The sequence below is a fragment of the Apodemus sylvaticus genome, chromosome 12, assembly GCF_947179515.1.
Source record: "Apodemus sylvaticus chromosome 12, mApoSyl1.1, whole genome shotgun sequence".
Lineage (NCBI taxonomy): Eukaryota > Metazoa > Chordata > Mammalia > Rodentia > Muridae > Apodemus > Apodemus sylvaticus.
The window spans coordinates 50,618,444-50,630,792 of record NC_067483.1 but is presented as its reverse complement, the minus strand read 5'-3'; the positions used below and the strand labels follow the sequence as shown (position 1 = coordinate 50,630,792).

The 12,349-nt window shown below is 34.2% G+C and overlaps 1 protein-coding gene across 1 annotated transcript in view; it reads left to right on the top strand.

Moving 5' to 3' along the window:
• Window positions 1-12,002, top strand: part of Cdc73 (cell division cycle 73) — a 109,519-nt gene extending 97,517 nt beyond the window's left edge. Inside the window, exon 17 of the mRNA XM_052199861.1 lies at window positions 363-12,002. Coding sequence (XP_052055821.1) covers window positions 363-399 — 37 coding nt within the window. The 3' untranslated portion in view covers window positions 400-12,002. The remainder of the gene's footprint in view (window positions 1-362) is intronic.
• The last annotated feature ends 347 nt before the right edge of the window (window positions 12,003-12,349 follow it).

Below are 12,349 nucleotides of genomic sequence, written 5' to 3'. Positions count from 1 at the left end.
ATTACTATTATGGAGTCAAGTGCTGTCTGTTTTGTTCCCTGAAGCTGTAGCTTGTGTGCTACTGGATTGTATCAGCTTTCTGAAAGTCATGAGGTAACTTTATATCTGTAACTGATAGTGTGTAAAGACAGATATACTTCCAGCAAGCTGTTGGTTATAGAATTTAATGAGAAATACATTTATTTTGCCTACTAGTTTTCAGAAATTACAGATTCAAGTTTCCAGTTGTTTAATCAAAACAATATTTTGTCCTTTAGTGATTTTAAGTTATAAAAAAGAAGTCACTCCTTTTTACATGTAATATAAAATTTTTTAAATTTGTACTATCATCATAACCCATTATTGTATTTCTTTTCCCTCAGATACATGGTTAAGCATAAATCTCACTTGAGATTCTGAATCATTTAATTCCTCCTTTTCTGAAAATCTGGATTAAGAAGCATGGATATAGCTTGATCTACAGACTGAAACCAAGCTTTATGAATTCATCACGAACTTATAAATGAAGAAGGACACAGAGTAGTCTTTTATAAGACCATGTTTGATGCTGTGTGCCTCCCATCCATACAAGCAAACTTTTTTGGCTTACAACTATTTTTTTAATATTAGCCTTGTAGTCTGTAATGGAAATTGTATATTTTGATAGAAGTTTTTTCTCTATTGGTTAAATTAGCATTACTTAAAATTTGTTTCTTTAGAAATAAATACAGGTTATAAGTGTGTGTATGTTTAGGAATTATTAGGCTCTTCCAGCCATCTTGCTTCTGATTTTTCATTGCTCTATGGTTCCTTTTACTGGAAAATACTGTCATGATGGTATTAAATTTTATTAGACTATAGAACTTCAAAACCCTATTGAAGGGAAGTGACTATTAAATCAGTTGAAAGTCAGCCTGTGTGTATACTGTCTATACTAACTCATGTTTAAAAAGGAATAATGAAAAATCAAGAACAAGTCTTGACTTTCAGTTGAATTGTTCAGTCTTTCCAAGATTTCTTTTGTAAATGAATACATTTAATGAATGTACATTCTCTGTTGACTTTGATGATTTTAAACTTAAAGTGATATATTTCTATCTGGGGTGTGTTTCCACTTGAAAAGAAATCTTAAAAAAAAGATTAAAGTGAAATAGACTGTAGTGATTTTTACTTGGGAAGCTAAAGTATGATTTGGGGGAATGAGTATGTGTCAGCGTAGTTACAGTGTAACTTGAACCTCTTCTGACTATGATTCTTATTTTATATATGCGATAAGATTTTGAGTCTTCTATTTGTACACATGTCAACTTGGGACTTCTTATCTTCCATTATCCCTAAATATTGATAAATTCCTGGGCACCAAAGAACACATTTGCTTACGTGTCTGAACAGAAACAAGATAAAAACACTGGTATTTTTATGTGTGTGTGTTCAATGTGGTATAAAATATAAAACCTATATTTTAACTTAGTAAAATATTTTACTATTCCTCTACTTTAGACAGAGTGTTGCACCCAAGCTGCAGTGAGTGACCATGTTCCTTGAGTCCTGGTTTTGTCTTTTACTACTTAAGAACTGTTCATTCCTTGAAAATGATTTTTGTCATCAGAGCAGTTTTTGACTATCCACCTTGTATCTTATTCTCCTCAGTGACTATCTCTTAGGTTATCACATTGTGGGAGCACAGTAAAACATTTAGCTCTCCCTTTTATCCAGGTGAATTTATTTACTTAGTGAATTTATTTACTTAACAAATAAGTAAATTTATTTACTTAGCCTCTTAGAATTTAATGCTTTTGTAAAGATGAGAAACAATTATTATTTATTTTCTTAACTTCCAACAAAAGTCCATTATCAATAAAAATGAGAAGGTATTTACTCAGATGGAATCCAGGGGCCTCTCCAGAAGAAAAGCAGCTAATGTTTTCAACGACTTCGGTACTTTTGTGGTTTTAGTAGGTTCTGTCCACAGTTTCCCGTTCTTGACATTCTTTTCTTGATGATAAAAGAAAACTCACTTTGTTCACAGAATTTCTCAGCATACAAATTATTCTCAAATTATGTATTGAATAAACTTCCTCCATAGTGAAATAGTCATCGACTCAAACCTGTAATACTTTAATGTAAGATTACTTGTTAGGACCACTTACCAAGGACATGAACTGCCTACCATCTTTCCATAAGATGTTTGGTATTTGTTCTTAATAACTGAAGTTTGATTGATTGCAGGATATGGTTAAAATCTGTATCTGCTTTGTACATGGTTTATTTTCTATTTTAAATTTGCTTCGCATATAGTCACCTGCTTCTGGATATAGTCTTTGGCATCAATGGAGCCAGCACTGTGCTTTCCATGTATCTTGGAATCAGATCCTTTGTGTGCACTAGGATTTCTTGTTCTATTTTTAAGATTTAAAAAATTTTCAATGTATCAAGGTAGTGAGTTTCATGGCAGCATTTTGAAGGATCCATGGCATCTTTCATTGTCCTTTTCCTTGCCCTAGCTCTCTTGCTTCCATTTTCTTTTTCTTTGCTATCACATGTATCAATTTCTTTCTCTTTTTCTACCTCACCACCTCTTAGTAGCTCGTCTTCTTTCTGTATCGTAGTCTTTGCTTCATTATCTATACATAGACATGGATATAAATTAAAAATTATTCTCAATTTTGTGGCCCCTTAAGTAGGTTTATGAAATTTATAATGGATAATTATAAAAATAACAGGAAAAGGAAATGGAAAAAGCATCCACTGTGCTCTCCCAGTCATTCATTAGTCTCTTGTGACTCAGTTCTACAGCAGCACCTAACACAGTACTTTGCGCATTTAGGCATTCAGTTGTTAATTATATGTGTAAATGGATGGTATATTTTCAGCATAAGTCCATTAACACAGTTCTGACTTTATTTGATCTTAAAATTTGAGAATACAGTATTATAGGGCATGTGAATAGATAATTTAATGAAAATGAAGTACACATTACTAAGTTCCGCTTCCTTTAAGTTATTAACAGAGGTACTCCTGCCAGCTTTACTTAAAGGAAGGTTCTCTATTATTTATAATCTCCTAAGTAGCAGTAAGAAAAATTATGTAGTTTTAAAACAGAAGAGACGTTTAAACTTTTGGAGATATTTAAAAATATTAATAATTTTCAAAAGTTTTTCAGGAAAAATTTTTTGAGAAAGGGGAAAGATTCACCTATTTATATTGTTACTGGAAGTAGTGCCAGCATTAAAGGTCTTGTTTTCTCCTTTTTTCATCTCTGTATGTTTTATGTGTGTGTGGATTTATTTTTTGAGGCCACTCTTTGCACTAGACCATCTCTTCCATTGGAGATATCGGCCTGTATCCCCAAATGACAAATTCAAGTCTTATTTATTTAAGGAGTATTTTGCTGTTTAATATTTAAACAACATTTAATATATTTCATTATTAATTAGTATTATAGCTTACAGTTTGTTTCCTGTTTGCTTATTGCTTTACTAAGTATTTTTTTAGCAGAGGCAGAATGGCAGCTTATACAGGAATAAGTAATTCATGGTGACAAAAACCTCAAGGCTTTTATGTTCAAGGAACTATTATTTTCTTTGCTGTGCAGAGTAGAATACAGCTTAATTATGAAAAGAAAGGCACAGTCTGAGTTAGTTTACACATAAAGTTTTCACCTAAAGAAGATTCATTATCTAATAAACACTGAAGAGACTTTTACCTAAGTAAAAATTTCTGTTACTCTTAACACAAAGTGATGACAGTGTTCTGTTTTGGAATGTGGGCAGGGATTATATATTACACTGATGAGCTATGCAAGATTGTTTTGATATTTTACATTATCTTACAATATTATAACATAGTAGTTAGTGAAGCTGGTTAAAATCAGTTATTTCAAAGGTGGCTTTAAATTATGTTGGGTTTTGGGTTTTTTTATTGTTATTTGTTGGCTTGAGAATAAACCCAGCACCATCTGCATTCTAGGCAAGCACTTCGACCACTAACTTACACTCTGAACCATGAATTGTGAAATTAAATACAGAATCATATCTAGAGAAGTTTATTTTTGTTTTTATTCCCCTACCCCAGGGAAAGTTCTTGAAGTATGAGTGTGAGTGCTCATACATGTATGCACAAACAAGTCAAAAGAACTGCCATTCTGTCGCTCAAGTTCATGTAGAATGTTGAGAAAATTGAGAAGTAGATAAAATCTGTAGAAATTTATTTTTAAGTGAAAAGCTGGTGGTGTTTTTCAAATAAATGAAATTTAAATTATATTCACTTTGAAATTACTGAACTGACTGTTCATTATCCACTTGTGTTTAATTTTCACATGGTGATTCTCTTTAATTTTATAGTAAAATGGAGAACTGACTAACTTTGACTTAGAGAATTTGATTAGGGATTCAAATTAGGTCCTAAATTTTCTGGTATATTCATGGCCATGTTTAGAACTGTGTTGGCCCTAACATAGTTTCTACACTGACATGTTGGCAGACAGTTAAAGAAAATTTGCGAATGTACAATAGTTGTATAAATAATTCTTTTTAATAAGTTCACAATAGGTTAATCATGCTTTCAGGTCATTGATGTATTTGGGATTTTGTATTCTTAAGAGGATCTTGAAAGTTATAAATGACCATATACTGAAATGCAGGAAGCATTTTTTACATGAATAAAGTTTATGGACTACAACTAGTTTTGTGCCAAAATTTAAAAAGATGGGATTATAATATGTCAAACGTTCTTTCCAAGTATTTTGTATGCTGTTAAGTTTTGTTTCTATTTTAAATGTAAGTAAAGCTACTTAACCTCCAACTTGGGTTAGACTTCTGAATAGGTAACTACTTTCCATAGTAGTATCCACTGTAACTGCTTGCTTAATCATTAACTAGTGATGTTTATGAAGCAGAGCAGTTCCTGAATAGAGCTTGCTTTGAAGCCTCTGTTATCTGATGAAATGTTCCCATACTCATTTCATTTTGGGAGCTTTTTAAATTGTGAGCTTTATTTTACAACTGTTTTCAGTTAAAAATCTTGGGAATATATCTACCGTCCCTTAATTCCCCCCAAAAGACTTGAGACAAAACAGCAAAGTAAATGTGTGTGTGTGTGTGTGTGTGTGTGTACATGTACGTACCCAATGTATACCTGTATACCTACTAAGAAGACGGAAGTATTGTGAGTTTGGGATGTTGTCTTTATGTAAAGTGATTCAATGGGATTTGTTAGGCATAGTATTTCTGTTCAGGAAATAAAGATGTTTACTTTTTGGAACCAATGAGTTAAGTCCTGTTAGTTTCTTTTTTTCAGTTAATAAGTTAAATCTTTTCTAGAATTCTTCACAAAGGCAGCTGAGGTTTTATGGCCTGCTGAACTTAAAATTGAAGTATGTCAAATTTCTTGTTATTGTAATAGTATTAAAACTATGTCCCAGTATTTTACATATAAATATCCTGATTTTAACATAAATTTCAAAACCACATTCCCATATAATTAAATAATTAATGTCATATTGACAATGCCAGAAATATGTGAATCTGATGTAATGAAGGACTTAGTGGGCCATATTTAAATTCAATTTTTGTTTTTGTTGTGTGTGCTCAATAAATATGAACTTCTGTTTCCTTCAGTCATCTGTTCATAGATCCATATCTTTGTAACTAAAACAGAAAGTGAATGTGCTGTTGTGTTTTTTTTTAAGACTCAGGTATGCATATTACAAATATATACCATATTGCTAAGTAAGCTTTTTTCTTTAACATTTCCAAAATAGTTCTTTTTTTTACTTAAGTGTATAATGATCAGCCTCTAGGGTGAATTGAAAAGCTGAACAGCATTTTTTTTAAATGACCATAGAAAACTTAATCAAGTAGCTCTGAAATCTGTCTAATGGTTACCTGAAGAACCTTTGTCCCAGAATTGATAATTTGTATTTCATCTTTATTTGAAGAATACTGAACTCATGTACATAGAGCTGAGGTCACACACTGAAGATGAAAACATCTGAGAGATTATGTTTCTACGTTTTGATATTTTATTGGACTCTACTTCCTTTGCCAATGAATTCCTAGCAGAGAATGCAGTAGGTCATTCACTGTGCTAAAACATGGTTATGTGTTCTTAGTGAACTGCCTGATGATGTCTTTTTTTTTTATAAGTTGTTGGATAATATACATGTTCTTGAAATGGAGCAGTTTTATCAGGACTGATCACTGCAAGATAATAAAAGTGAGTCTTATGGCTCATTAAGTTATTTTTAGCATCATATTTCTGGTAGTTTTAACTGTAAAACTGTTTGAAATGTTTCATGTTTAAGTAATGTATTTTTATTTTGTAATGAATAACCCATTACAGAAACAAGTGTAGAATCACAAATAAAAATAAATTGAGCTTTAAAATAGTTTAAGGATGAAAGAAGTTGATGTTAGGCTTTGAGGAGAAGTTATTTGAGAATTTTTATTTAAAAGAGAAATACAGTAGAATGAATTTGGGAGCTAGGTAGACCTCTGATGTGGTTTTTCTCCAGCAACATTTAGCTGCTAATTGCAAATGTGTAGAGAATCAAAATTAGATTGATGCTTTCATTTATGTATTAGTGATTGATTGACTTAGGTGTTTTTGGTGGAATTAGAAGCAGGCCAGGAAGTTAGATTAATTTTCAAGGATGATGTGAGTTAGATTCGTTTGCTAGGATGATGTGAGTTGACAACAGGCAGCATTCAACTTGTACAAAGAATAAATCATGGAGAAGAGCCAGTGGAAGTAAAAAGATGGCACTTCTGTACACTCAAAGCTTCTATAACATTGTTCTTGAGAGAAGAGAAGGGGACATTGAGTGGGATGTAGAAAATGAAGATTTTCATAAAGTGCCAGTACCAAAGTCATTTTTTATGCATCTCTTACAAACACTAACTTGAAGAGTTGAGAGCTGACTGCTGAGTGCTAGAACAAGGCATCCCTGAATATACTAATGGGAGGGAAAGATTTCATCTTCTGGAGAACTTTTCTTTGACTTTTCTGAGTTCCTTGTTTACCCACTTTGTTCTAGACTTGGAATAAATACTTACGATGACACCAACCTTTTCTGACAGCGTTTCTTAAACGCTATTCTGATTCTTACTTAAATCGTCCTATGTCTCTTTCATTGTTAGTATGAAGTGGTTGGTATGCCTTATGCTTTTGGTGGCCAGGTTTTTTTTCCATCTAATCCTTCCTCACTTTCCTACCAATACCTTAATTGTCCAGCTGCTACCCAGCATTATTCCATTTTTTTCCCCAGAAGTGACCTTACCTTTTCTTGATAAAGGAAACGAGCCATGGACTTTGAGATACTGTATTACTTAATTCTTGAATACACATGCAAGCATCTTTTCTTCCTGTTGGTCTAATGTCCAACTCATTAGGGACTTGTATTTCTCTACAACTTATGTAGTTTTGCGGGATTTACCATATTTTGTCTCTTGCATATTCATTTTGTCACCCTGTAGTTAAACTTTTTGCACACATTTGTCGGTATCTTTTTGTTGGTATGGTTTTCTTAAACACCAGTGGTGTTCTGGGAAAAGGCTTGATTACTTTCACCCACTTCCCTTTCTGCCAGTGATCTTTCTTAATCACTAGACAAGTTGCAGTGGCACTAAGGATACGTTTACAGTCTGTTTGGTCTGTATGGAGTTGGGGCTCTAAACATTGAGTCTTTCAAAAGTCATGGACTTAGATGACACATTGTGCTGACAAGGTGTACAGAACTTTCCAGTGTACTTTCTGGGTCTCATGGGGAGCTCAGTTTCATTATGCTTGAAGAAAGCAAGTCTTTAAATAGGGGCAAAACTGGAGATTTTGTTACGTTTTAATTGACAACCTGCTGGTTAACAGTCTTATCAGCCCACAAAATAGAGGTAATTTGCTTCTTGTCCATGATTATTACTGTTTAGAATATTTCATGGTATGATTTGTGCCAAAGTTGTAACCAGTAGACAAAGGAAAGTAGAGACCAAAAAGGAGAAACAAAAAGGCCCTGTTGGTTGAGATGGAGGACAGTTTGAAATTTCAAATGTTATCTCAGAAAATTTATAAGCTAGGCTTTCTATAGATCAAAACAAAACCACCAAAGACCTCTGGTAGCCAAGGTTGGTACCAGATTAATAACTTACTAAGAAGGCAAAACTTGAAAGACACATAAGGTCAAAACCTCTAGGAGACAAATACAGAATACTGAGTGAGGCTAAGAAGAACCAACCAGTAAATGCAAGAAGATGTATTGGGCACAACATGTAATTATTAGAGGAAATTTCCAGTAAAAAATTTCCAAAAGTTTCCAGGAAACATTGAAGGAAAAGATGGGTCTAGGCAATTGCTTCATTTGAATGTTTATTGTTTAGTTTATTGTGCCAGTGACAAATACTGTGCTAATGAACAAAAACTAGTCACACTCCCCCTGGGAGGGGGAGATAGATACTAAACAACTGTTTTCTGTAGTCACAAATGATGCATTAAAAAATGAAGCAGAGGAATATTTTGGAATAAAGTGGTAGCAGAGATAACCATTTTACAACACTAAGGATCACACTCAGCGCCTTGTACCATTTTATATGGATTGCTAGAGGCAAATAAATTGACATTTGTTGAATAGGTAAAGAAGTTACCCTTGTGACTATGAGAAGTACTCCAGATAGTGTTCCAAGGCCATCAGCTAGGATCATATTTGCTATTTTATTAATTTCTTAATTTACATTTCAAATGTAAATTTGAACCCTTTCCTGGCTTCCCCTCCAAAAATAGCCAGAAGCTGGAAAGAACCCAGATATCCCTAAACAGAGGAATGGATATAGAAAATGTGGTATATTTACACAATGGAATACTACTCAGCTATTAAAAACAATGAATTCATGAAATTCTTAGGCATATTTGCTATTTTAAAGATAGACAAGGAGTCCACTGGACTTAGTGAGGCATCAGGAATTGACATGTGAAAGCAGATGCAACAGGGAACAAGATTCTGTTCTTAAGGGGTCAGGTAAGATCCTTTGGCTGTGGCTTTAATGCAGAAGCTGTTACGGAGATTTTGAGAGGAATATTTAAGTGATTTAAGAGTCTACTCTGACTGGTTAAAGAGTAAGCCATCTTTAGTTAAAAAGGGAAAACCCAGGAAGACCAGATATTTAACTATTGCAATAATTTAGAGAAGTAATGAAGGTATAGGCTACTGTGATATTGATGGAAAAGTGACAAATGATTAGGTTTTGGAGCAAATTTGAAAGTACAGAGATGTAGTATATAAGACAGTGTAGTCAGTAACACTCTAACATTTTTTTTTCCTTTTGTGTGAGGAGCTGAAAAATTATTCCTCCTAAGTAAAGTGTTCATGATAGTGAAAGTATGAAATTTGGGTAGCTGAGAGGATCCGTTTACCTTTGAAATGCCCATTAACTGCACAAGAAGAGGTGTGGGTCTTTGGGTTTCAGGCTAGAAAAATGTTCAAATGAAAAAGAAAAGTACATTTCTAGATCTTTTGTTAAGGTTATTTGCAGATGCATAGACAATGCCTATAGCTATCTGAGGAACATTCCCCTAAAACTTTTAAAATAAATTAATCAAAATTAATATCCTGTGGTAGAGTAACTGAGTATTTGTAATATGAATATGACATCTCAAGTGAATAAGCCTTTTTTTTTTTTAATGGTAAATGTCACTCTGTCAGCACTAAGTTGTTTTTAGCAAAACCCAGAAGCATGAATGAAGAGAGTAAATATTCTGAGGTTTCATAAACCCCGAGAACAAAGACGTGACTTCTTGGAAGATTAAGAACCTTTGTTTTAGCACCTAGTCCAAGAAACACTGGTTCTTTAGAAAAGGCTTTCTTTCTAACGTTTACAGAAGCACTTTGGACTACTTAAAAAGATAATTTGTATTGATGTTGTGGAGATTTTAAAAATAAGTCTAGATGTTATGTCCAAGATATTAAATTGCGAAGCTTGAAATTTTTGCTAGGTAGTAAGCTAGGTTTTCAGCCACAAAAGCACAAACCAAAGTATTTTAAGTAAGCTTTTTCAAAATAGTCTTCTAGTAGCACTTCCCGCCCCCCCCCCTAGAAAAATAACCTTGGACTTTTTGGTTATCTGTTTTCATAACTTTTAACCCTGTAATTTAGCAAAGAGCAACTTTAGGAGAAAGCTCAGTTGTGTCATAGTTTTGAATTATTATGGCTGGCTGCCATTTCCCCCCCACAGAGCCTCTTGTGCTATTTTACTGTTGTGAGAGATGTCTGTAAATTGTTGGTGGTGAATGAGGGAGTCAGGGCACCATTGTCAGGGTTGTTCTTAATTCACCTTGTATCCAGATCAAGTAACAGCATCTGTATCAATATATCTGTTATCTATTAATAAAGCCTAATTTAAATACAAATACTCATTTCATTGTCCTTCCCCCTCAACTCCCCTGCCTCAGCACTTCAGTGAATCATCTTGCATGCTCCCTGAAGTACGCTGCTCAGATTTGGAGACCTATAACACTGTACTGGTTACTTCCTTGTCAATGTGACAAAATATCTGACATGAAATAAAAAGGAATTATTTGAGTTCACCGTTTCAGAGGGCTCATTCCATGATGCTTGTCTCATGTGCCCGAAGGAGCAATTAGTGGAACCCATTCTTCATGTCTAGGGGACAAGATGCACAGCAGAGGCCAGGACACTGGACTTGCTTTCCCTTTTCCTCCTGTTATCTTGTACTCCATGCTCCCAGCTAGTGGGCTTGGTTCCACCCACATTCAGGGTGGCTCTTCCTCTTCAGTAGTCCTTGCTGGGACTGCTCTTTAATTCTCAAGTTTACTATTCTTAGTAAAGTTGGCAATGAAGAGTAACTATCGGGACTGGAGAGATGGCTCAGTGGTTGAGAGCACTGACTGCTCTTCCGAAGGTCCTGAGTTCAAATCCTAGCAATCACATGGTGGCTCACAACCATCCGTAATGAGGTCTGATGCTCTCTTCTGGTGTGTCTGAAGACCGCTACAGTGTGCTTACATGTAATAATAAATCTTAAAAAAGAAAAGTAACTATCACCAACCACTAGATAAAAAAAAAAATCTTTGTTGGAAACATTAACTTGTAGTGATAGGGTGGCTGTTTGGTAGGTAGTTAACATTCCTTTTCTTTGGGTTTGTCCTAAACTTTGACTACTCTTTTTCACTATGGTGATGTGAACACCATGTCACATGTCACTGCTACAATGACATCCTTGTATTCACACATATCTATGTATGAAGTATGCACAGCTGTATATATGAGTATATCATGGAGAAATGCCTGAAAGATAAATACACCACTGGGTCAGAGGCAGTTTTTTTTTTTTTAAAAAATGTTTTACTTTGAATCACAGCTGTGTTGGCTAAAGCCTATAATCTCAGAACTCAAGAGGCTGAGGTGAAAGGATCACCAGGAAATTATGGTTTGCTTTGGCTATGGTATATGATATATGACACTGTCTTAAAATAAGGAGGGGGAAAAGGCAATTTATATATGTAGATAAATATCCATGTAGCTTCTAATTTTCTATGCCACACAGTATCCCTTTGAGTACGGAGATTACAAATGTTCACCACACCTTTTTGTTTACTTTTTTGTATGTGCCCTCGTTTTGAGAGTGTGTAGTTCCTTTATCTTTTCGTCATGAGTGGATTTATGTAAGTATCATCCCAGTTGGGACATAGAAATACTAAACCAGCACAGAAGTTCTTTGTGTGATCTCTACTACTAGCCCCTCCATCCTAACTCTGGCAGTCAGCTAACCTATTTGACTTCTTCATAGTTTTGTCATTTTGAAACTTACAAAACAGTATGCATCAGTTAGATTCTATGTCTGTTAGATGAGTTCTTTTCATAATCTGGAAACTCACCAATTTCGTATCAATATTTTTCTTTAATTTTTGAGTAACTGTTCATGGTATGAATGTGCCACAGTCTGTTCAAATACCTACTGAGTTGAGTATGAGAAGTATGAGTTGTTTCTATTTGGGGGCAATAAAGCTCATAAAGCAATCATCTGCATATGAATGTGTGGTTTTAACTTTTGCACTGGTAGACAGGCCATAGAGTGTGGTAGTTGGATGATACAGTCGCTGTGTTAAGTATTTTTTAAAACTGTGAAGCTATTTTGCAAAGTTACTGTACCTCTCTAAATTTTCTTTCTTCTTGAGAGGTGAAGTATTTCCAGTTCATTGCCAGCCTTTGATACTGTCTTGAATACAGATAATATTTGGATGTTTTAGGAGATGCAAATGACTATTGTTGAACTTTTCTGTAGGAACAAATTTTCTATCTGTACATTCCTTTTTGTCAACATGTCTGCTCATGTTGTTCCATTTTTACTTAGATTTTTTTTCAGAC